At 51.4% G+C, this 25,948-nt stretch overlaps 2 protein-coding genes across 2 annotated transcripts; one reads left to right on the plus strand and one right to left on the minus strand.

Annotated features, from left to right (window-relative positions):
• Positions 1 to 253: 253 nt before the first annotated feature.
• On the plus strand, positions 254 to 5,362 carry TLR9 (toll like receptor 9). Its single transcript, XM_055344284.1, has 2 exons — positions 254 to 337; positions 1,997 to 5,362. Exons 1-2 carry the CDS (start codon positions 254 to 256, stop codon positions 5,129 to 5,131), a joined length of 3,219 nt encoding a protein of 1,072 aa, XP_055200259.1. The 3' UTR covers positions 5,132 to 5,362.
• A 5,639-nt stretch (positions 5,363 to 11,001) lies between these two features.
• ALAS1 (5'-aminolevulinate synthase 1) lies at positions 11,002 to 25,173 on the minus strand. Its single transcript, XM_055344144.1, has 11 exons — positions 25,030 to 25,173; positions 23,827 to 24,046; positions 20,821 to 21,048; positions 19,840 to 19,989; positions 19,197 to 19,419; positions 17,682 to 17,866; positions 16,950 to 17,129; positions 16,243 to 16,407; positions 13,545 to 13,813; positions 12,742 to 12,904; positions 11,002 to 11,307 (listed from the first exon to the last, which is right to left on the minus strand). The coding sequence occupies exons 2-11, from the start codon at positions 24,023 to 24,025 to the stop codon at positions 11,147 to 11,149; spliced, it is 1,923 nt and encodes a 640-aa protein (XP_055200119.1). The 5' UTR covers positions 24,026 to 24,046; positions 25,030 to 25,173; the 3' UTR covers positions 11,002 to 11,146.
• Positions 25,174 to 25,948: the final 775 nt, after the last annotated feature.

Below are 25,948 nucleotides of genomic sequence, written 5' to 3' on the forward strand. Positions count from 1 at the left end.
TGGGAATATTCAAGCCACGGCAAGGAGGCCAGCATGGCTGAAGATTGGTCAGGAAGGCAATGGGAGGGCACATCCCATAATGTTGGCCATTATGTGGACTGTGCCTTGGATTCTAGAAAGGACCAGGAAGGAGTCCGAGCAGAGGAAGGGACCTAGTGTGACTTAGGGGCCGAATGTGAACAGGCTGTGGGGTGTGAGAGGAGAAGCAGGGCAATCCGTGAGGTGGCAGTGACTGCCCTGGTTTAGGAGGGAGATGATAGCAGCTCAGGCCAGCCTGGTGAATGTGAAGGTGGTGGGCAACAGGAAAATGCTGACGCTGGAGCCCACAAGACTTGCGGTGGGCCCAGGTCACCCGAAGGCTTGGGCCGGGGTAATCTGTTATAATCAGCTGGGTCAGAGGGCACGTGGAAAGAGCCATTCTAGCTGGTCCGGCCTCGGAGTACAGGCTCTGACGGCGACTCAGGCACCCTGGGAATGCGGAAGAGGAGGTCCTGCCCCTGCAGAAAGTGGCAGGCTGCGGTGGAAGCAGGTGGAGCCAGGGCAAGGCCAATGCTGCTGCACCCCCAGGTGTGCCAGGCCTCCCAGAGCTCTGGGGGCAGGGCCAAGGGGGCAGGAAAGGGCAGGGCCACTGGCTCCATAGAGCTCCCTTTGAGATAGGGGCCAAGGGGCTGAGGTGTGAGAGTGACAGTCCTCTTGGGACAGGGAGTGCGCTGGCAGAGATGTCAGCATGCCCAACCCACATCTGGCACTTCCCCCAGTCCCAGTCTCTCACTGAGCCGAGACTGGGCTCTGGGCTTCTGTTTCTCCCCAGACTTCCCTGACAACAGGTGTGAGGCCCACGTGGGCAGCGGTGAATTGTTCGGATGGGGTGGGGTGGTGGGGGAGTGGAAAGAGGAAGGAGTGAAGGGGCTGTCTGCCGTCTGCCAATGCAAATGGCCTCTGACTCAGTGTGCCCCTCAACCCTCGCTGTGGACCAGGTGGGGCAAGGGGGGGGGGCTGCTGTGGTTTTTCTTAGTTCCCACTTCCTCTGTTCTCTGAGCCGATGCTGCAGGAAGGGACTGTGAGCTCCAAGCATCCTTTCCTGCAGCTGCTGCCCAGCCTGCCAGCCAGACCCTCTGGAGAAGCCCCCGCTCCCTGTCATGGTAGGACAGCGACCCTCAGCCCCCCAGGGAAGGGGGCAGCAGGAAGTGGTGGGGGAGGGGTGGTTTGGTGGCTGCAGACAATAGTGGAAGGGCTGTCACCCAACATGGCCCTGGGGACACTCACTGAACCCTGAACACCTCAGAGCAGAAGAAGCCTTCCTCTGAGCAATGAGACCTGAACCCATTGTGTAGATGGGGAGGCTGAGGCCTGGGGCTTCGCTCAGTGGTGGCGCTAGGGCTACAAGCAAGATGGATGCCCAGGACGAGGCCCTGTCTGGCCCTGGGCTGCCCACCCTGTCTGATCTGTTCTGTCCTGCTTTGGGCTGAGTGCTTGGTCTGGGAGAGGTGGGGAGAGGGGGAAGAGCCGGGCGGTGCCTACCCCAGCCGGGGCCCTGGGTGGTACTCAGCCCGGACCCTGGCAGGAGACACACGTGGCCTGGGCCTTGGCCTGAGGCAGGGGGAGCTGGTGGGGGAGGCGGGCGGAGGACATGCAGGGCTTTCCAGGGCAGCTGGGCGGAAGGGAGCCAGATGCCCCCCTGCTCAGGAGGAGAGAGAAATGGCCCCTGAGGAAGGAAGAGAGAGGTAGGGGAGAACCCGGTGGGCCTGCTGACTGCCTGCCCGGCTCTCCTGTCTGATTGGGGTTTGGTTTTAAGTGAAAGTTCTAGATGGTGAGTCTGGACTCCAGGTATCAGAAGCAGCTCTGAGTTGAAGGCCGGGTCTGAGACCTGAGTCCGAGTTCTCCCAGAACCTTAGAGGCGGGGCGGGCACTATGCAGAGAGGCAGAAGGCTCCCCAGGGAGGGCTTGGAGAGAGGGGTTTGGGAACCCTGTTGGGAGACCCCAGGGGGTGGGGCAGGTGGAGCTGGGGCTGGGGCTGCCCCTCACAGGCCCGCAGGGCCCCTGCCGTGGCGCCCTGCACCCCCTGTCTCTCCTGGTGCAGGCTGCCGCGCTAGCCCTGGCCCTGGCCCAGGGCACCCTGCCTGCCTTCCTGCCCTGTGAGCTCCAGCCCCACGGCCTGGTGAACTGCAACTGGCTGTTCCTCAAGTCCGTGCCCCGCTTCTCGGCAGCTGCACCCCGCGGTAACGTCACCAGCCTTTCCTTGTACTCCAACCGCATCCACCACCTCCATGACTATGACTTTGTCCACTTCGTCCACCTGCGGCGTCTCAATCTCAAGTGGAACTGCCCGCCCGCCAGCCTCAGCCCCATGCACTTTCCCTGTCACATGACCATTGAGCCCAACACCTTCCTGGCTGTGCCCACCCTAGAGGAGCTGAATCTGAGCTATAACAGCATCACGACTGTGCCCGCCCTGCCCAGTTCACTCGTGTCCCTGTCCCTGAGCCGCACCAACATCCTGGTGCTGGACCCTGCCACCCTGGCAGGCCTGTATGCCCTGCGCTTCCTGTTCCTGGATGGCAACTGCTACTACAAGAACCCCTGCCAGCAGGCCCTGCAGGTGGCCCCAGGTGCCCTCCTGGGCCTGGGCAACCTCACACACCTGTCACTCAAGTACAACAACCTCACCGTGGTGCCGCGGGGCCTGCCCCCCCGCCTGGAGTACCTGCTCTTGTCCTACAACCACATCATCACCCTGGCACCTGAGGACCTGGCCAATCTGACTGCCCTGCGTGTCCTCGATGTGGGTGGGAACTGTCGCCGCTGTGACCATGCCCGTAACCCCTGCAGGGAGTGCCCCAAGGGCTTCCCCCAGCTGCACCCCAACACCTTCAGCCACCTGAGCCGCCTCGAAGGCCTGGTGTTGAAGGACAGCTCTCTCTACAGCCTGGACCCCAGGTGGTTCCATGGCCTGGGCAACCTCATGGTGCTGGACCTGAGTGAGAACTTCCTGTATGACTGCATCACCAAAACCAAAGCCTTCTACGGCCTGGCCCGGCTGCGCAGACTCAACCTGTCCTTCAATTATCATAAGAAGGTGTCCTTTGCCCACCTGCATCTGGCGCCCTCCTTCGGGAGCCTGCTGTCCCTGCAGGAGCTGGACATACATGGCATCTTCTTCCGCTCGCTCAGCGAGACCACGCTCCAGTCGCTGGCCCACCTGCCCATGCTCCAGCGTCTGCATCTGCAGTTGAACTTTATCAGCCAGGCCCAGCTCAGCATCTTCGGCGCCTTCCCTGGCCTGCGGTACGTGGACTTGTCAGACAACCGCATCAGTGGAGCTGCAGAGCCCGTGGCTGCCACAGGGGAGGTAGAGGCAGACTGTGGGGAGAGAGTCTGGCCACAGTCCCGGGACCTTGCTCTGGGCCCACTGGGCACCCCCGGCTCAGAGGCCTTCATGCCGAGCTGCAGGACCCTCAACTTCACCTTGGACCTGTCTCGGAACAACCTAGTGACTGTTCAGCCGGAGATGTTTGTCCGGCTGGCGCGCCTCCAGTGCCTGGGCCTGAGCCACAACAGCATTTCGCAGGCGGTTAATGGCTCGCAGTTCGTGCCTCTGAGCAACCTGCAGGTGCTGGACCTGTCCCATAACAAGCTGGACCTGTACCACGGGCGCTCGTTCACGGAGCTGCCGCGGCTGGAGGCCTTGGACCTCAGCTACAACAGCCAGCCCTTCAGCATGCGGGGCGTGGGCCACAATCTCAGCTTTGTGGCACAGTTGCCGGCCCTGCGCTACCTCAGCCTGGCGCACAATGGCATCCACAGCCGCGTGTCCCAGCAGCTCCGCAGCGCCTCGCTCTGGGCCCTGGACTTCAGTGGCAATACCCTGAGCCAGATGTGGGCCGAGGGAGATCTCTATCTCCGCTTCTTCCAAGGCCTGAGAAGCCTGGTTCAGCTGGACCTGTCCCAGAATCGCCTGCATACCCTCCTGCCACGCAACCTGGACAACCTCCCCAAGAGCCTGCGGCTCCTGCGGCTCCGTGACAATTACCTGGCTTTCTTCAACTGGAGCAGCCTGGCCCTCCTACCCAAGCTGGAAGCCCTGGACCTGGCGGGAAACCAGCTGAAGGCCCTGAGCAATGGCAGCTTGCCCAACGGCACCCAGCTCCAGAGGCTGGACCTCAGCGGCAACAGCATTGGCTTCGTGGTCCCCGGCTTTTTTGCCCTGGCCATGAGGCTTCGAGAGCTCAACCTCAGTGCCAACGCCCTCAAGACGGTGGAGCCCTCCTGGTTTGGTTCCCTGGCGGGTGCCCTGAAAGTCCTAGACGTGACCGCCAACCCCTTGCATTGCGCTTGCGGCGCAACCTTCGTGGACTTCTTGCTGGAGGTGCAGGCTGCGGTGCCCGGCCTGCCTAGCCGTGTCAAGTGCGGCAGCCCGGGCCAGCTCCAGGGCCGCAGCATCTTCGCACAGGACCTGCGCCTCTGCCTGGACGAAGCGCTCTCCTGGGTCTGTTTCAGCCTCTCGCTATTGGCCGTGGCCCTGAGCCTGGCTGTGCCCATGCTGCACCAGCTCTGTGGCTGGGACCTCTGGTACTGCTTCCACCTGTGCCTGGCCTGGCTGCCCCGGCGGGGGCGGCGGCGGGGTGTGGATGCCCTGGCCTACGACGCCTTCGTGGTCTTCGACAAGGCACAGAGCTCGGTGGCGGACTGGGTGTACAATGAGCTGCGGGTACAGCTAGAGGAGCGCCGTGGGCGCCGGGCGCTACGCCTGTGTCTGGAGGAACGTGACTGGGTACCCGGCAAAACCCTCTTCGAGAACCTCTGGGCCTCAGTTTACAGCAGCCGCAAGACGCTGTTTGTGCTGGCCCGCACGGACAGAGTCAGCGGCCTCCTGCGTGCCAGCTTCCTGCTGGCCCAACAGCGCCTGCTGGAGGACCGCAAGGACGTCGTGGTGCTGGTGATCCTGTGCCCCGACGCCCACCGCTCCCGCTATGTGCGGCTGCGCCAGCGCCTCTGCCGCCAGAGTGTCCTCCTCTGGCCCCACCAGCCCAGTGGCCAGCGCAGCTTCTGGGCCCAGCTGGGCACGGCCCTGACCAGGGACAACCGCCACTTCTACAACCAGAACTTCTGCCGGGGCCCCACGACAGCCTGATAGGCAGACCAGCCCAGCACCCCGCGCCCCTACACCCTGCCTGTCTGTCTGGGATGCCCGACCTGCTGGCTCTACACCGCTGCTCTGTCTCCCCTACACCCAGCCCTGGCATAAAGCAACCGCTCAATAAATGCTGCTGGTAGACCAAACGGCTAACCCTGAGCTCACTGGAGGTGCGAGTGGGAGGAAAGAAGAGAATTCGTCAGGCTTTCCTTCCCAAAGTGAGGAGGGACAAGAGGTGCTTTGGGAGAAATTGCCAAGCAGAAAAAGAGAGTGCCCACAGAACGCGGGTCTGCAGGGGAGGGAAGCTGCTAAGGGCAGTTGTGTGAACCAGCATCCTCTCAGGGGGTCCGAGGAAGGTCTCTGAATGGGATCTTGGTCCCTCCCAGAGAGCAGGCTGGGTCTCCTGTTCCATTCGGCCCCTCCCCATGCCAGGCAGCACCAGGCAGTCCTGCTGCAGGCTGGGTCAGCAACCTTCTGGTGTATGTTGGCCTCAGGATCTGCCTTCCAAACCTGTAGGACTGACAGTGCTTCCGGGGCAGAGAACTTGCAGGCCTGCTTCATTTCTGGCCCCTGGCAGAGTCCTGGGAGGCAGCCCAAGCGGAGGAGTGGGCGGAAAGCTTTGTGCTGAGTTCAGAGGGGCGTTTGCGCCCTCTGGTGGCCAAGCCTGTGCTGTGCCCAGGAGGCTGGCCGGCTTGGCGAGAAGCCTCTGGGTAGAGGCCCACAGCAGGGGTCTGGGAGCCACAGGAGATTCTAGAGTGAGCTCACAATTCATCCTTTCTGTTTTCACCTATAGTGAGTGCTAAGTCTCTCTGTTCTGACATCAGGGGGACACCCGGGTGAGCCACCACCAGACTACAAAGATGGGGCCCCTGCCTTCCCTGCCCCTGCCTCTTTGAGGTGGGAGACAGCCACATCTCAGGAGGGTGGAGTATGTGTGTCCATTTCTAGCTTCGAAATCCAGTGTAGAATTCCAGACATTGCTTGAGGCACCAGTGACCAGTGTTTGGAGACAAAGCTAAGTGTGTGCAAAGTTGTGGGTCATGTCAGGTCTAGAGCCTTGGAGGTTGCTTTGTCCTGGGCTGCTGCCTCACTGTCCCCACCACTGAACCCGCCCTTTGAGGAGCAGAAGAGACATGTGCAGCCGGACAGTTGAAGCTGGGGCCTGGGATGGCGGGAGAGTGGAACCAGCTTGGCTGGCTCAGGACAGCCGGGGGCCAGCCCAGCCGCTCCAGGCCTCTGGGGTGGAAGGTTGATGCTGGCCGCAGATTTGGCTAATCTTACCCAGCCTGACTGTGGCAGCCTCCTGTCCAGGGCATGGCTGGAGAGAAATGTAGGCCACCTTCCTCTTTCTGACTTGGGCACAGGTGCTGCTGTGGTAGGCTGATGGCCCCTGTTATCTGCTTGCCTGAAAAGAAAGGCCAGGTCTGATCCACCGATTGGAAGTCCCACATGGGCTCTGCTCTGCCTTGAGAGGGCCTGTTAGCTTCTGGAGGAGTGGGGCCAAAGCACGGCGTGGCCCTGCCTACTTCCTTGGCTTGTGTCTGGGGATTAAAAAAACAAACAAGGACTTTCACCCAGGCTGGAGTCCAGGAGAAGCCCCTCCTGCACGGCTCATGGGCTGATCTGGCCACATCTAGGAGCAGGAGCAGGAGCAGGAAGCAGGGCCTTATCTAGGGCCCCACAGTTTGCAGGTGGGGAACAATCTGCCTGTCTGTCAGGACAGCTGAGTCTGCCCTCAGGCAGCTGCCAGACAGAATCTTCATGTACCCACCCACCCACTCATGCTCACAGTCCTGGGGTTTTTGGGGCTTTGGATTCAGGAGAAGAACATTTTGGAAATGAAGCACGGCGTAATGGTAGGACTGTTGTCTTGGCTTAAGTGAGCCTGAGAGTCCATGGCCCTTGGTTCAACCTGCAGAAAAAAGTTCTGCTGTTGTCTACAGGATCAGAAAGGGGACAGAACTCCATTATCTCAGGTCCTAGGCTCAGGTGGGGCTGGGTGAGAGGGAGCTGTCACTGCATTGTGCTCAGGAAGGTGCTCATGGTTGACTCAAGGCCCTCTCTAAGCCGCTGGACATCCTCCACCATGAGCGCCAGCTGCCACCTGGCCCCGCAAGGCTAGGGAAGAGTGGGACTCAGGTCAGGTGACCTGGGCTAACAATTGGCTCTGCCATTTGGATTATCTCAGGCAGGAGACCCCCGCTTTGGAGAGGGAGGTCTGCTCATCTGTAAATTGGGGTGGCCAGGGTTACTCTGCAGGCTGTTAGAAGGCTTGGTGCTGATGTGTGTGAAGGTCTGGGAAACTAGCAGCCCCCGGTCATCGTTATTAGGTAAGGGGCTTATGCTGAGGACGGCTGGCTGATGTGGCCTCGGTATTTTATCTCTGTACCCGGAGCACTGAATGAGGTTCAGAGGCAGATGTGGTTGAATTGGAGGCACATGAAACTGAGAGCGTGACTCCAGTGTTGCCTCCTGTGCTTTTTGCTCCCATGGGGCCAGTGAGTACTAGACAGAGATCTGGGCACAAGACTTAAGAAAACCTGATAGCAGGAAAACTTAAATGTAAGGAAATTCTCAGGGCACCTGGGTTGCTTAGTGGGTTGAGTCTGCCTTTGGCTCAGGCCGGCTTCTCCCTCCCCCTCTGCCCCTCACCCTGCTGGTGCATGTGCTCTCATGGGCTCTCTCTCTCTCATACTCTCTCTCATGTTCTCTGTCTCACACTCTCTCGAGTATATAAATAAAATCTTTTGTAAAAAATGTAAGGAACTTCTCCCTGCTAAGATTGGAAGGGACAACTCCCTTCCCTCAAGGAAAAGAGTTCACTTTAATGCTCCAGACATCTATATATTCTTGGAAAACTTCTATGACATCATACATTTTCATACTCAAGTCCTTACTGGAAGGAGTTCACAAATCCTACTCACTGCCTACAGATCCTTCCATCCTCTTGTGTCCTCATAACCCTGAGTAGCAGTGAGGAGCAAAGGGGGGTGACCAATCCCACTGACCCAGCTGACTTTGGGTCTCATGAGAAGGAAGGGGGGGTCTTGCTAAGTGCTCAGAGAGAAAGAAACATTACCTACCCGGGCTAGAGGGAACAAGTTACCCTGGGAGGAAAAGAGACCGAGGGAGTTCCCGGTGTGGGAGTGTGGGGGACAAAGGGAAAGCCCAGCCAGCTCTGGTGAGGGGACAGGGCTGGGAGAGTGAGCGAGGCGTGTTTCCTGAGCAGAAAAGGAACTGGGTGGTGGTTACAAGGTGACGTGACTTCCATTATGCCCAGATGTATGGCTCTATTTGATGGAACCAGGACTCGGCCGCTCTCTCCAGCGCCAGTCCAGAGAAGGGTGTGCCCCAGGAAGGCATGCCAACACAGCCGTGTCCAGGGAGGAGAGATAAGAGAGGGGAGGAAGGCCAAGTATTCTCTTTGTCCTCCAGTGGCTTGTTTCTTCAGCTCGCCTATGCTTTCTGGTGAAGTAGACTTGAATGTTACCCTTGGTACCTGTTATGGCCTGAATGTGTACTGCCCAAATTAATGTACTAAAGCCCTAACCCCGGGATCCCTGGGGTTAAACATTGGGTGGTTCAGCGGTTTAGCACCTGCCTTCAGCCCGGGACATGATCCTGGAGTCCCCGGATTGAGTCCCGCATTGGGCTCCCTGCATGGAGCCTGCATCTCTGTCTCTCATTCTCTATCTCTCATGAATTAATAAATAAAATCTTAAAAAAAAATAAAGCCCTAATCGCAATGTGATAACATTTGGAGGTAGGCCCTTTGGGAGATAATTAGATGAGGCCAGGAGGTGGGGCCCTCATGATGGGATTTGTGGCCTTAGAGAAAGAAGGATCTCTCTCTCTCCACCCACACTGAGGAAGGGTCCTGGGAATTAAGAGCAAAAAGATAGTGGTCTGCAAGCCAGGAAGAGGGCTCTCACCAGGAATTGAGTCCACTAGCACCCTGATGTTGACCTTCCCAGCCTCTAGAACTGTGAGAAATGGATGTCTCCTGGTGTCTGGTGTCTGTGGTATTTTATTATGGCCGCCAGAGCAAAGGAAGCCCCCTTTCCTTCATTCAACGCGTTTGCTTAATGCCTGCTGTATGTCAAGTACTGTGCTGCATTCTGGGGATATAGAAGTAAGAAGAAGGGGCAGTTGATCAACAGGGTTGGGGGCGGGGGGGAGTCATTGTGAGTGGTGACCAGAGCTTTGAAGGGCAGCACAGTAGGAGGTCAAGTGACAGTAAGAACACAGAGGGGCTGGGCTGCCCTATCCTGGGGGCTCAGGGAAGGTTGCTCCTCTGGAACCTTGCCCTGTGTAGAGACAGCCATGCCATGAGCCAGAGTAGAAAAATCCAGAGGAGAAACAGTGGCTAACACCAAGGCCTGGAAGCAGGAAAGCACCTGGGGGACCTGAAGCCTAGGATTGTGTGCCAGCACATGAAGCAGAGGGAATGAGTGGAGGAGGGACGGGTTCCCAACCTCAGACAACGTGGTCAGCCTGTATGAGGAAGCTAGAATGTAACCTGAGTGCCACTGGAAGGCCCAGAGGAAAGTTTTCTGCAGGGGAGGAACATAATCCACTTTATAATTTTAAAAGCTCCCTTGGGCTGCCATGTGGGGTCAAGGCTGGGGCAGATGCCGGGGCAACAGTAGAACCTGCAGGATCATAGCAGCAGGGGTAATAGGAAGTGGCCTGGCCCAGCATGTATCTTACTGGTAGAACTTACAGGACTTGCTAACAGTCTAGAGTGAAGAAAGATGACTTCTCCGTGAGTGGCCAGAATAAGTGGGTAGATGTTGGGAAGACAAGGGAAGAGAAAGCAGGGGAAAGAGTCGGCAGGCCCAGGTGCCCTCCGGACCTGTGCAGTTCCAGGTGTTTGACAGCAGCCAGCAATGAACAGCTGGAACTGGAAACCCAGGGCTGGGGGAGATCACATGGCATGAGGGGAAGTGTTGAGTGCAGTTACAGATGAAGCTGTGGGTACTCAGCATCCAAAGAGGGGCCAGCTCATGAAGTAGGAGGATCGTATTCAGGAGAGGTTAGTGGCACAGCAGCTCAGAGGAGGAAGCTGTGAAAAGGCCAAGGACAGCCAGTCACCTCAAAGACCACTGGGAGGGTCAGTGAGAGGAAAACAGAACCACTGGATTTGGTGAGACAGAGGTAAGATGTGGCAAAAAGAGGGAAGCCTCCACAGAGACCAGGATGAAGGACCAGGCAGTTAGCAGAAACCGAGGGGTGTGGCAGCAGTCAGAAGAAGGTGTAGACTGAGGGAGAGCTTGTTTACTTTTAAGGTAGACAACAAAGCTTGCTGCAGGGCACAGGGGGATAAATTCATGACTGAGGAGGTTAGAGAAGGCTGTAGGAAGGCACTAGAAACCAAGGGGACCCAGAATATAAGCGGGAGGAGTCAGAGAGAAGAGCACAGGAGGGATATGATCACAGGTGAAGGGGGCAGACGGGATGGAGAACTCGGGGGCAACAAGCGTTCCCTCCTGGCCGCCCTACTTTCAGAGGGAAGCCTACAGCCAAGGTTGTAGCAGGGGAAGCAGGGAGGGAGACAGCTGCGGCAAGATGGTGATCAGAGGTGGAGTAAGACGGCCACCAGGTGCCGGGACTGCTCAGAGCTCTCCCAGTGCGGGTGGGGTGGGGGCTGGCTCAGCTGCTAGGGTGGCCAGGTGCGGCAGTGGGCAGCGAGAGGTGGCTGGCTTCCAGCCAAGTAGGAAGCACTGCCACTCCAGCAGGGTGAAGCCATGGCCAGAGGGCCGGCATGGGTTTATCACTTCACATACTGGAACAACACAGGCCAAACCAAAAGGGAAGAAGAAAAATGATGATTTTGATTCAGTGGTCAGAACAGGAGGACCCACCACTTAACACAACAATTTATTTTCAGGACTGTGCTTTTACTATAGATTAAAATTTAATATAATTTAATTCACATATAAAGACAACTCTGGAGACTATCCGGATACAACGTGGCCTGGGGTTAAGTGAGTAACTGAGGTCATGACACACTCAGGCCTGGGCAGATACCAACTTGCTCATGCCAGAGAAGTAAGATTTCTCTCTTTCACTCATCACTTCAAAATGCAGCGGCCTCCTGCAGAAGTTGCACTCGGCTGAGGAATGTGGCTTGAGTTCCAGCCCCACTCGCTTCCACGTGGCCAGCAGATTCTCTGTGAGAAGAAACAGTTTTTAAAAATTGAAGGGAGTATGTATCCAAGAGAAATACAAACACAGACCCACAGAAAAAGTCGAACACAAATGTTGGCAGCAGCATTATTTTCATTAACAGCAAAAAAGCAGAAACAACCTAAATGTCCATCGACTGATGGACAAACACAAGGTGGCATATCCAAACCAAAGACGATTATTTGGTAACAGAAAGAGAGAATTCATGCTACAACATGGATGGACCTTGAAAACATTGTGTCGTCAAGGGAGCCAGGCATATAGGACCGAACCAGTGTTATGTGGAACGTAAAGCAGGCACAAAGCCACAGGGGCGCAAAGGAGGGCCCAGGGAAGGGGGAAACAGAGTGGCTGCTCATGGGTGTGATGTTCCTCTCTGGGCTGATGAAAATGTTCTGCAATTAGATAGTGGTGATGGGTGCACAACATCACGATGTACCTAGGACCCATGGAACTATATACTTTAAAAAATCCGGGGCACCTGAATGGCTCAGTCTGTTAAGCAGGCTGACTCTTGATTTCAGCTCAGGTTGTGATCTCAGGGTCATGACACAGAGCCCCATGTTGGGCTCCATGCTCAGCGGGGAGTCTGCCTGGGAGTCTGTCTCTCTCCCCCCCTGCCTGCCCCCCCACATGCTCTCTCTTGCCCTCTAAAACAAATCTTTAAAAGACACAAAAGGGTGAAATTTGTGGCATGTGGATTATACGTCAACAAGGCTGTTATAAAAATAAATAAAAATTGAGAGACGAAACCCAACTCTGGCTTTGTTTTACACAGCTTCAGGGAAGAAGTTGCTCCAACATTGTTCCACTACAATGCTGAGCATTCCCAGCAGAACGGCCCCAAAGCCTGCAAAGCAGCAGGATCACCTTGGGGTGTGCGGGTGCTCAGGAGGCAGAGCAGCCTGTGGCTGAGAGCAGCCCCTCGATCTCTGCCTTTAGGTTGGACACAGGGTGCTGGGTTGGGTTGTACAGAACTGCAAGCCATATAAATGTCAAACAATTACTCTTATGAGAAGAGGTTAGGTGGGGGGTTGCTTCCAGGACCCTACATCAGAGAAACCGAGAAGCACAAAGCTGACCCCTAGAGGGCCAGGGCTGACTTGGGCCTTGAGAGGCTTCTTTCTACTCCCCTGCACTAGTCATTACTGTGCATCTCTGAGTCATCCCAACAAGGGAGCGCTGGAAACAGTGGGTGGATGAGCAGGAATGAGCCCTCAGAGCTTCTAAACCGTGTCTGCACCCCTAAGGAGAATCAAACAACTGAACACCTTTTACGGTTTTATACCATCTAAGAGCACTCTTAATTACTTGGGAGAGAGAAGAAATGAATCAATGCCTCTGAAGAGCTTCAGTTACACACAAGGACAGCTTTGCACAACTTTCCAGTGAGGCACCACAGCTCTCCAGGTACTCACCAAGGAAGTAGTTCATCATCTGTGGTGTGTGGTGAGGAGTGGGGGCAATCCGCAGGAGCTCCTCTCCCCGGGGCACTGTGGGGTAGTTGATGGCTTGGACGTAGATGTTATGTCTACTCATTAGTTCATCACAGACTTCAGTGTTTTTAGCAGCATTTGCGACCTAAGTTTGATAACGGAAGGTAAGGTCACCACAGGACAGACCACCCCTTAGCAGCGATTCTAACGAACACTTGGGAGGTTCAGGCCCAAACAGCGATGCAAGCCTGCAATTTAAAGGGCCCAGAGAGCTGAAAGCACATTAGAAGGAGATTTCACACTGATCTCCCTCCCAGGCTTCAACTCGTTGCTGCCAGCTGATTTTCCTACCCACAGATGTGTGTACTGTGGGAAAGCAGCAGCTTTGATTATACTAGCTATATTAATTCTACTAATTCAACTGTGACACCAACAGGGCTACCATTTATAGTGCAAAGGGCGAGACCCATTTTGAAGTTAATTGAATAAAAAGCCAGACTTCAAAGCTAGCCAAGTTTAGGCTTCTGGTACTTTTCAAACAGAAGCTCTTTTAAGGCCAGTGCTCTGGAGGAGGAATCTCTGTGCTAGCCTGCTGGGTTCAAAGGCTTCACTCTCACTGTGAAGTCAGCCAAAGGCAGAAACAGAGCAGAAGGCCACTGACTCCAGCCTCCTGCCCCCATAGTCACCCTGCCCTAGCCCAACTTCAGGAAGGTATGAACCAGAACATCCCATGTTATGTGTGGAGGCACAGCCCCCAGCAAGTCCAGTCCCAGATAGGTCATTACCCGGACAGGGATGATGTGACTGGGGCAGTGGACGACCGGGAGGCCTGCATCCATGAGCATCTGCCTCATGAGCTTGACATTGCGTTGGTGCTGGCGGCGAAGCGCCCGCCCCTCAGCACTCTTCAGAATCCGCACAGACTCCAGGGCTCCAGCCAGCAGCATGGGCGGCAGGGAGGTGGTGAAGATGAAGCCAGCCGCATAAGACCGTACGGTGTCGATCAGAGAACTCGTGCTGGCGATGTACCCTCCAACACAGCCAAAGGCTTTGCCTGTGAGGAGACAGCCTCATTTATTCTGGCAGCGGCCCCTATGTGTGCCCAGCAGGCCACTGCAGAGCCTCATAGCATTTTTTTCTTTATCCTATGTGCCCGAAGACTCAAGTCAAGGGATGTCTATCTATCTCTGAAAGGGAGAAAGTTGAGGAGGTCAGGGTCTTCCCCTAAATCACATGACCAAGCTGTAGCCAATGAGGACCAAAGTACAGGTCTCCACACCAGGTCTGGGACCAACTGACCTGTCCCAGTGTCCCTGAACAACAAGCTATGGCCTCTCTTCCTATCTGCCTTTCCTACCTGGCCTTGCAGCTCTGCCAGTGGGCAAGGGGCCACCTCCCACGGGGTGCATGGTGCGTTCCACCAGGTCCTCTCACTGTGAGCATTGTCCTGGAGGTTGGAGTAGAACCCGGCTAAGACATGAACTGTTTTGGTACCAAAGTAAACACAGAACTCTGTAAACACAGAACACTGACAAGCACCATTGCCCAGAGAAATATGAAAACTCAGAACCTGCTAGGGTTGATTTAGGGCCAACCTTCTTTTTTAATTCTCCTTAAATCCCTTTGTATAATCTGTATCTCAAGTTTCAGGATTAAGGACTGCAGAAGAGTCCTTCTAGATGTTAACATTGTGTTCTGTAATGAACATTCCTGCTTGAACCCCATGCAGGGCTGGGTTGGTATAAGTTCTTACAGTGGAAAATTTCTCTCTCTAGCCTGTTCCAGCGCAGTGACTACACCTTCACAAAGCCCACATCACAAGAGCTCTGAAAGAAGAGGGTTGGTGGAATCAGGACACAAGAGTAAGTGCTTTCCTCCTGGCAGGGCTCGGCCCTGCAACCCTTGGGCTCTCTCGGTCTACCCAAGCTTCTCAGCCCCCGATAGTGCTGAAGGACACTTTGTTTTGTCCTGCCCTTCCTTTACCAAGTGCAGGCTGTAAATTAGCATTTTAGCTAAGTGCTACGTGGGTCTCCGACTGCCTTACTATGAAATCCTCCAATTTGTTTAATTCATGTTTTCATCTTTCTAGAGTCCTCACAGGCAAAGGGAGTATCTATGGTAATTGCACACAACTCATTTATCTTCTCCACAAAAAAACTGAGGTAGAGTCTGTTATTTCTATTATAAAGGTGTTCCTACTTTTCAAAAGTTGTTATATCACTTCACTTTTATGAGAAACCGACATTAGTACTTGTTTTCACTAACCAGAAGAAATCTGAAGAGAACTTTCACTTTTATGATAAAAGGTGAAAAGTGAAAATTGCCTTTGGTGTGTGGCAGCAAGCCATCACAGAGGCAGCATGCACCTCAAGCAGCGAGAGCAGCCCTGCCAAGCCCCGGCCCCAGGGAACCACACTCAGCATCCCAGCATCAGGCCACCACAGCTTTGACCTGGGTCTGTGAGCACCTGTGTCTTTACTTTATGCCATTCTGGCTTATGAAGGTTTCAAAGGAACACTCTACTTTTTGGGTAGTGGGGAAACCTATATTGGTGAGGAAGCTGAAAGGCAGAGAGATTAACTACCTGCCCAAGGTAACACAGCTGGGGCAGACAGGAGTCACAACCAGCAGGCAACACGGCTACAGAGCTCAGCTCCGTGACACAATTCTTCTCAACCAGGGGAAACAGATACAAAGTCACCAGAGTGAACTCCAACTGGTCACCATGTAGTGGGCATAGAGCTCAGTGCTTCATGACACCTGAACCTATAGGTCCTAATGAATGCTCTAGGAGAACAGCACTACAGCTTTTTTGTTTGTTTTTTATTTTTCTTCTTCTTTTTTTTTTTTAAAGATTTTTTATTTATTTACTCATGAGAGACAGAGAGAGAGGGGGGTGGGGGCAGAGACACAGGCAGAGGAAGAAGCAGGCTCCATGCAGGGAGCCCGACGTGGGACTCAATCCCGGGTCTCCAGGATCACGCCCCGGGCCAAAGGCAGATTACTAGTTCCAGAAATATTTCTAGTACCACCTGCTCCAGCACCATGCTGTTTCAAAGTGTCCCTTTTATGATTTTTTTTTTTTAAAAAAGAAGGGCAGACAGAAAAAGACTAAACTGCTGAGCCACCCGGGCTGCCCTTGTTTGTTTTTTAATACAATGAAAAAACCTGAAGTACAGAGAGAAAAGGCTGTTGCCATGGCATGTAGCTAGAACCACAAACACGTTTGGAATGAACTTGAATGGCAACAAATGGTATTTCTGTCATGTTAGGCTTTGAGATTTACCTTGGTTCTTGGAGCCCGCACGATTCAAGGGACTCTGCTAAGCTATGGCACCACTGAGAAGACATAAACTCATCCAAAAAGTGACCCAAGCTTTATAGGGTATCACACTGTCTCCTCACCTGATCCCACCTAGTCCTTAGCCTTGTTAGGAGAATATAATTTTAGTGTAGTTTACAGAATGTGCAGAGTATACATACCAAGTGTTCCAGAAATGATGTCCATTTTGGGCATAACTCCATCCCGATCGCCAATCCCTCCACCTCGAGCTCCGTATAGTCCCACTGCATGGACCTCATCTACGAAGGTGATTGCTCCAAACTCATGCGCCACATCACACAGCTCTTCCAGTGGGCACACTGCTCCTAAGGAAAGAACACAGACTACTCTGAAGAGCTTGCTACTTCACAAAGTTCTGTTTTGTTAAGAGTTAGTCAGAACAAAGTAACTTTTGTTTTAAAGGTATCATTTTTTAATTTTATTTATTTGAGAGAGAGAGAGAGAGAGCATGTGAGACAGAACGAGCAGAGGGAGGAACAAAGGTAGCAAACTCCCCACTGAGCAGGGAGCCCAATGTGGGACTCAATCCTAGTACCCTGGGATCACCACCTGAGCTGAATGCAGACATTTAATTGACTGAACCACCCAGGCACCCCTAAAGGTTATCATTTTTAATATTGGGGAAAACAATGAGCTTCCTCCAGTTTCTAGGTTATCTTGGGGTCTTAGAGCCTAGTAAGAGCCAGAGTAGAACATCTACATTCACCAAACCTATACAATGTCTACCAAATCCAAAATCCTAGCAGAATGAAAAGAAATTGCAAAAACAAAATTAACATCACACTTTTAAAGAGTCTAGGCCTACTTTTCCATTTAAGATTTCAGACTAGCCTCTACCTAGACTTACCATCCATTGAATGGACAGTTTCAAACGCGACAATTTTGGGGACTGAAGGGTCAGATCTTTGCAGCAGTTCTCTGAGGTGACTGACGTCATTGTGGCGGAAGATATACTTCGGCACCCGGCTGTTCCGAATCCCTTGGATCATGGAGGCATGGTTCCCAGAATCAGAGTAAATCTCACAGCCTAACATGATAAAAAACAAAAACAAAACACTATTTATTGCCATCTGCACCAAAAATAATTTATTTCCTAAATAGGAACAACAGACTTTGCCATAGAAGTGCTGCTTTGCCCAGTAGGAAAGACACTGCTGGCCAGTTTCTTCCTGGAAAAATCAGAAGCTAGTGCTTCTTCTTTGAGAAGGCCCAGAGGTATAAAATAATCCAAGAGCAGACAACTAATCTGCTTTTAAATCTGCCCACCTCATTCCAAACTCCATCAAAAGATAACTACAAATGATTGAGAGAATTTTCCAAAGGGTTTTCCTAGAATACAAAGCATATTTGGAGCAATTAGCTTAAGGACAAACCCTTCAAATCTGATTCTGTTAGTATTGTCTGCTATTGCAACTTGTGATGTGCAGTGAGCACTTCATGTTTCAATTCAAGAAAAAAATGCTCCCAGATACTATCATTGCTCTTAACTGTTTTTGCTAAGCCCTCTGTGTTGTCAATATTCCTGCTAATTCCTAAGAAACTGAATAAACTCTAAGGCACCCAAGACAGGCTTTCTTACCTGGCATCATCCTAGCCAGAGTGAAGAGGGTTGAGTCGTTGGCCACAAAGCACGAGGAAAACAAGAGTGCTGCATCTTTCCCGTGTAAATCAGCCAGCTCCTGTTCCAGGTCCACATGGAATTTACTAGTTCCAGAAATATTTCTAGTACCACCTGCTCCAGCACCATGCTGTTTCAAAGTGTCCCTTTTATGATTTTTTTTTTTTAAAAAAGAAGGGCAGACAGAAAATAAATCTCACAGTTCTGGACACCATATGAATCATTTCTCTCCCTAGGAGGTAGGACACGGAATCGTATGTTCATCTAGCAACTCCGTCATGGTCCCAAACCAGGGACCAGAAGTTTCAACTGACTTCATCTTTAGCTAGGCGGTAGATGTCAACACTATGGTGAGGATACCCTGAATACCCCTAGGGATCCTCAAGAACAAATGTTTATCAGCCAGTAGGTACTTAGTATTAGCTGAGTTAATTTATTAAGACATCTTTTCTCTGACAAACATTCTTCTCTCCAAACACAACATCAGGGATCCCTGGGTGGCGCAGCGGTTTGGCGCCTGCCTTTGGCCCGGGGCACGATCCTGGAGACCCGGGGTTGAATCCCACATCAGGCTCCCTGCATGGAAGCCTGCTTCTCCCTCTGCCTGTGTCTCTGCCTCTCTGTCTCTCTCTGTGTGACCATCATGAATAAATAAATAAAATCTTTAAAAAAAAAAAACAAAAAAAACCACAACATCAGTCTCTACAGGGACATCTTAGATGGTGGTTACCTGAACCTACTCTCCAGAAACCAGTCACATAATGTTAGGATAGATCTATCACTACACCTCAGACTGGAATCTCTTTAACAAGCCTCCCTGGAGACTTTGGCAAGCAACTCTCTCAAATATCCCTAGTTATGGCAAACCTCTGGAAGGACATGAATGACAGGATCTACCATCCTTGTTCGTGTCTTTCTGAAGTAGCTTTTCCTCCAGTGCTGCTAGATTTGTATCTCTCCAACCGAGGCATCAGCAAGGATGCCTCTGTGCAAGGTGGCCCGGGGTTGAAGGTGCACTCACTTGAGAAGTGGTAGGAAATGGACACGAATAGTCAATGTGCCCATACACTTGAATCCTCACACACCTATTTGTGCATTCTAGCTTAAAAGTCATCTGTGGATGTCTTTTTTTTTTTTAATTTTTATTTATTTATGATAGTCACACACTATCAGAGAGATAGTGAGAGAGAGAGAGAGAGAGGCAGAGACATAGGCAGAGGGAGAAGCAGGCTCCATGCACCGGGAGCCCGACGTGGGATTCGATCCAGGGTCTCCAGGATCGCGCCCTGGGCCAAAGGCAGGCGCTAAACCGCTGCGCCACCCAGGGATCCCTGAGGATGTCTTTAAAAGCTAAAAATAATAGTGTTTTATGACACACTTTTAGCTGCTGAATATTGCCCCCACAAAAGATCCCTCTAAATCATCAATGTCTTGCCAAATAACGTCAATGGTATCTGAAAGCTGAGGGCTACGTACATGACTGCCCCACACACTCGTGGGTGGCGACTCATTCCAAGGTAGTCATTACTACACCAGACTGACACCTGCTTCTTGGTGATGAGAGAGTCCGAATAGTCATCTGCCATGGGGAAGATGTGCGCCCTCCGGTTCACAGTTTTAAAAACTCGATAGGTATGGTCATTTTTTTTCTCATCAATTTTCTTCTCAAAGAAACGATCATATTGAAAAGTGGAAATAGCTAAAAACCAAACAAAAGACAGGACAGTTTGATAGTTAAGAAGCATGTCTGGGCTTTGGCAAAAGACCTGGGTTCCAACCCCAGCTTGGTCACCTAGCAGTAGGGTGATTCTGGACAAATTAACGAAGTATTCATGTGGGCAAATTATAGGACATCCTCATCTTGAGATTATGAAGGTCTCAAATGAGATTGTGTATGTCAATTGCTTAGCACAGTGCCAGGGCATAGAAGGTAGGTATTCAGGGAGAGAAAACATGTTACCAACAGGATTTGTATTTACTATGGCTGAGAACACCTACCTGCATCAAGCAAGAGACATGAGTTTTAATCCTCAACTCACCATGCAATTTTGTGTTTAAGCTAATATATGTTTAAGTTAAAAATCCTCTCCTACACCAGGTAAATAACAATGAGACTTACATTTTGGCAAGTTATCTTGAAGAAGATGGGACACTCTTTCTGGTCTTTGCTTTCGCATGATATCTTGGAAGTTTCTCAGCAATCCACTTGGGTCCCCTCCATCGGCCTTCACACTAATTACACTAGGGTTCACTGAGGTTTGAGCAACCTCTGTAATGAAAGTAACAAGAAAAAAGGGGACCAACATTCTGAGTTCACAATACTTCCCAGAAATATCGTCAAAAATTAATTACTGCTTAGTACACACACACGTACACACACACACACACACACACACACACAGCAGCTGAGCATAACCAAAGCTAGTAGTAGCAACCAAGAATATGAAGCTTTGGTTCTTCCCTTTTATTTTAATGACCAATGCCTAGTGTTGTTTTGTTTTCAAAGCTACCAGACAGCTATAATGAATATTAAGAGTCCAAAGCTTTCTAGCTGGTTTTTAGCAGGTCTTCTCCACCTTCCCACTCCACCCAACCCTAATCTCAATTTTCTTCACAGAAGACAATTCTGGCCATATATATCAGTCCTGCTGGTGAGGTTTTCTGGGGACTTTTGGTGCTCTGTGGATACAGGCACATCTGGAATTAAGGTTGCCTCTTAGTGACCATTGGTAAGATACACAGCTTAGGAGTCCTAAGACCATCATTTACTGCAGAAACACTATTTTTTAGCTTTTATCCCACAGGATGGCAGGAAAGAAACAAAGGGCAGTTGTTAATAGCTTACACCAACAGGGTATTTTGAGAATGAAGCAATTACTATAAAAAGTGGTCACATCCTACACACACCCCAGAAAGAAAGTCCCACATTTTCTCAGACAGTCTTCTAACCGCCTATCTTGATGACCTTCTTCCTTGGCCCTAAAAGAGGAAGTTTTTTATACAAATACTACCCTAATAATAGCTCATACACAAATTTGAAGGATCAAAAGAACCAAAAGGACCTCTTCGTTCTTCCTAATGGTTCCAGTCATGTGTTTACCTTTCCTCACAGCATGCATTTCCTGCACATCCTCCTGAAGTTCTAGACTGGCTTTGCGGAAGACGCTGCTGCCCTTCTGGCTCATCTGGGCTGCCAGGAAAGGGCATTTGCTTGCAGTGCCCTGGCTTGTGGCAAGGGAGGAATGTCCAGACGGAAACTCCGTGCCATCTGGAGTCTGCTGGGATCCGTCAGCAGTCTGTTGAACCTCGGCTTTGGCAGTTTTGTCCTCTGGGGGGTGAAATGGAAAGACTGAAGCATCAGACCTAGTTGCATAATACACAAGAAAGCCCCTTGTTTCTCTTATTGCTTCCAAGACAAACTTTTTACTTACTCTACCCCTACATATCAGGCAGAAGTTTGTTTTTATTAGGTTCTGCTAGTTGAATGGTCTTCTCATCTGCCTCACTGGAAACAATGTTCCCATGAGGAGTTAATTGGCACAATCCAGCTATCTCTCAAACCCCTATTTTTCCTTATAAATCCGCAAAAAAAGTAGTATTTTCTAGTTTTAGACAGCCTAGACTTCTTGAGTTGGAGGATTTCCAGTAAATCCACCCTAAGGATACATAGCATATTTCATGAGAGGACACACTCTTGAAGGTTAATAGAAACGTTCATACAATTTTTCTCTGCTAATATTTTTTTAAAATTTATTTATTTATGATAGTCACAGAGAGAGAGAGAGAGAGAGAGAGAGAGAGAGGCAGAGACATAGGCAGAGGGAGAAGCAGGCTCCATGCACCGGGAGCCCGATATGGGATTCGATCCCGGGTCTCCAGGATCGCGCCCTGGGCCAAAGGCAGGCGCCAAACCGCTGCGCCACCCAGGGATCCCACTGCTAATATTTTTGAAAGATTCTTGACAAAGAAGCTTGCTGTTGCTTAACATATAAAGTACTGATTTTCTCAACAAAAGAAATTAGGCTAAAAGTGAGGTCTTTCCATTGTTGTCTAATAGAGTTCAAATTATTACTATGTTAAGAAAATAAACAAAGGGGTATCACATTCACACACCTCATCTACTTGCTCATCTAAATGCATCAAAGAAGTGCACTGACTTAACCCAGTTGGGTGGTAATTGTGCTTCGAGTCACAATGACTTCTCTTTCCCCTAGAGCAAATTCATTCACCCTTCTAGTAAAGTTTTATTCTGCATCATCCTGGAATACTGTGAGTCAGAGGCTAATCTTTCCTACAACTTGGGCAAGATGTCTCAATACTGTTTTTGTTAAAATCTTCTATAAAGTCAAAAAATTGCTTTGAAGCTCATTTCATTCATTATAAAAGTAATATACATTCACTGTGGGAAACCTAGAATAATAGAGTTCTATTCCTCAAAACATAGCCATTGCAGGAACCTTGGTAAATTATCTTTTTTTCCCTCTATGTACAAGTTTTAAAAAGTTTTACTTATTTTGCATGTGCTTGCTTCTTTTGCCCTTTCCATTATAAAGATCTGTTTAACCTAGTGAATAGTTTGTGAATGTCATTTGCAATGATTGCGTGAGAGTCTACCAAGTATACAAGCCACATTCTACTCAACTTCCTCTATGTCACGGACAGAATCATAAGAGTATTTTGATTGTTCAGTAAAAAATAAATAAATAAATAACTAGCTCCTTAAAGAGGAAAAGCAATCCTACAAGGATTAAATCCTTTCTACTTACAGAAAAAAAAAAACAAAACAAAACAAAACAAAAAAACCACCACTCCTTTCTTACAAGGAACACACCCAGAGAATACACTTAACAAAGCCTGTAAAGTATATTATTCTCTAGGATTAAGTGAAACCTGAAAAGCCTCATCCTCTCCTGGTAGAGCCAGACAAAACAAAAGCCAACTCTGATCTCTTTATTAAAAACAAAATTTGTAAAAATTCACAAATAAAATGAAGATGCGTTAAAAAATAATCATTACTTTAAAAAATTCTGTATGATTCCATTTATGTGAGGTTCCTACAGCAATCAAATAGAGACAAAAAGTAGGATGGGGTTTGCCAGGGGGTGGGGGAGGGGCAATTAGAGTTGAAGGAACACAGAATTTCAGTTTGGGATGTTGAAGAGTTCTGGAAATTGGATAGTGGTGACAGTTGCACAATAACATGAATGTACTTAATACCACTTAATTGTACAATTGGTAAGAGGTGGTAAGTTTTATGTTAGGTGCATTTTACCACAATAAAACGATAATTTGGAAAAAGAAGTCACAACTTTAGAAGCCAAAAGCTTCCACTTATTAATTTTGCTACGAACCTAAAATTGCTCCAAAAATTAAAGTCCTGTTAATTGAAAAAAAAAAATTAAAAAGCCAAAAGACCAAATATTTAATGAAAGAAAAGTTGAAATAGAACATTCCAACTTTTTTTTTTTTTTTAAGTATGGAGCCCAATGTGAGGCTGGAACTCACAACCCTGAGATCAAGACCTGAGCTTAGAGGGATCCCTGGGTGGCGCAGCGATTTAGCGCCTGCCTTTGGCCCAGGGCGCGATCCTGGAGACCCGGGATCGAATCCCACGTCGGGCTCCCGGTGCATGGAGCCTGCTTCTCCCTCTGCCTGTGTCTCTGCCTCTCTCTCTCTCTCACTGTGTGCCTATCATAAATAAATAAAAATTTAAAAAAAAAGAAAAAAAAAAAAAAAAAAAGACCTGAGCTTAGATCAAGAGTTTGACGCTTCAACAAACTGAGCCACCCCAGGCGCTCCAGAATGTTCCAACTTCATATTTACATGAATGAGGTACTGATGAATACTAAACTCCAAGAGATACCAACATGCGATCCAGAAACCTGTAAGTGCCCACCATCTCACCTCTAAAGATGGGAAAACTCAAAGTGCCTACTTGTGGGGTTAGGATGACAACTGTGAGATACTTCAGGCAAAGAACCAAGTCTGGCACAAAAAAACCCCCTCTGTTACATGCCCCTAGACACCATTGTGGACTAGAAGTGCTTCTAGGCTAGTGATGAACGCAAACACTGCCACCTCCTACGTTACTGCCAATGACACTTACTCTCATTAGCTGGAGGGGTTTCTTTGACCTGCTGGCAGTGTACTGCTGAAGTGGACAGGGCCCGAGGGGCTGGCTTGGCCCCAATTTCCATCATCTTAGGGCAGTTTTGGGCATAGAACAACAGAGATTTTCCTGCCTTCTGCAGAAAGGCCTGAGGCACTCGGGATAAGAATGGGCAGCGGCGAACAACAGTCTCCATATCCGAGAGGGTGCACTGATCCTACAGAAAGACAATGAGTGACATCAACACTTGTTAATAATCAGGCAAATACCACTGCAAGATCACTGGGTTCAGGTGTCACCAGTTTATAGCAAGGGTACCCTTACAACAAGTCTCACTCAAAAATGTCTAAGGATGGCACTTGTGTCTGGGAGTCAACTAAAGAGTGCTAACCATACTCTACCTGGGTTACCAACTTCTTTCATTCCCCAGCTCTACACAAAAGCACCTGCAAAGCAACTTCACCAAGTGAAGTAAATGCCAGTGATTAACAACCAAGGGGCTGGGACGATGAGGGACAAGTCAAGAACAGGTTTGGGAGGTCAGAGGCTCCTGTAGGGAGATGCACAGTGCAGATAAGACACCTTGGCATACACCCAGGTGAAGTGAGGCTAGGGAAGAAGCCACTGTCATCCATCCAGGCAGCGAGGACTCGAAAGGATCCCGAACTTCTCCCGGCACTCACATCACCAAACCTGAGGAAGGCACCCAGCTGGGCTCTGGGTCCCTGAAGCAAGGATTTCCCTGAGGTCATCCCCCACAGCTCCAACCGGACAACTGAGAAAGGAAGGGACATTAAAAAAAAAAAAAAAAAAAAAGGACAGGGGAAGGAAGGGAAGCGTGGATGGGGTTAATGAGGAGAGGAGCTATAACATCCAGGGTGTTAGGTCTGGAGTTAAGTGGTGGTCCCGGGCACGGGGAGGTCAGAGGTTATCCGGGGATCGAGGGCTCGAGCGAGAATAACGGGAGAAGCAAATTCTAAAGCGGCCAGTTAAACGGGGAATGAAAGAAGGGGTCCCATGGGGGAAAGTGAGGCAGCCCAATGGGCCGAGGGTCTGGGAGACGAGCGCTGACCCCAGAGGCGGGTGACTGGAGCAGTGGGGGATGGGGTCCCGGCCACAGCGCGAGCGGGGCGCGGGCTGGCGGGACCCGCGGGGGCTTCGCTGGCCGGCGCCGCACCCAGGGCGCGCGCGGGCCCTCACCTGCGCGGGGGACTGCGGCGGAGGAAGAGGCGGCGGCGGCGGCGGCGGCGGCGGCGGCAGGCACCCAAGCCAAATCACACCAACCCCTTGCCCTTGTCGGCGAGAAGCCTCAGGCCGCGAGCGCAGTCGTCCTAATATAGAGCCGGAGGGAGCGCTGCGCATGCGCCCTGGGAGCGGCCGTCCTTCACGCAGGCGCCCAGCGCGCGCTCCCGGAGGGGGCGGGGCGGGGCGGGGCGGGCTCCCTGCTTGGGCTCCGCGGGTCGCGGGGGGGGGGGGGACCCCGGCTTTCCCGGCCCCCCTGCCCGAAGGAGTAGGTGGATCGGCAACTTCATCACTGTATCCTACACTCACTTCCTCCTCTCTCCCCGCCAACTGCTCTACGCTTCTGAACCCTACGCCTCCATGTAGGGCACGAAAGGGCAGAGTCGGAGGCGCAGTGCCCCCGCGACAGCTGGAAGGTGATGGGGCTGTCGAAACGGGTCCCGTGGGATCCCTGGGTGGCGCAGCGGTTTAGCGCCTGCCTTCGGCCCAGGGCCTGATCCTGGAGACCCGGGATCGAGTCCTGCATCGGGCTCCCTGCATGGAGCCTGCTTCTCCCTCTGCTGTGTCTCTGCCTCTCTCTCTCTGTACCTCTCATGAATAAATAAATAAAAATCTTTAAAAAAAGAAGAAAAGAAAGAAACGGGTCCCGTGGATGCAGAAGACGGAGGGGAAAGAAGGGGGTTCCAGCCCGCGGTCTAAAGCAGGATCCGCCCGGTCTGTGACGAAGGGCTTCCCGGAAGAGGCGGGGGTGTGCTTGCTGGAGGACGGGGTGGTTCTGGGAGTGCTGCGGGTGGGGGGTGGGGAGCGCCCGGAGGAGGCGTCCTCCGAGTGGGGAGCAGCAGAAGCGGAAGGAGACCCACCAGGGGCCCTTTCGGGA

This window comes from Nyctereutes procyonoides, unplaced genomic scaffold (genome assembly GCF_905146905.1).
Source record: "Nyctereutes procyonoides isolate TBG_1078 unplaced genomic scaffold, NYPRO_anot_genome, whole genome shotgun sequence".
Taxonomy (NCBI): Eukaryota; Metazoa; Chordata; class Mammalia; order Carnivora; family Canidae; genus Nyctereutes; species Nyctereutes procyonoides.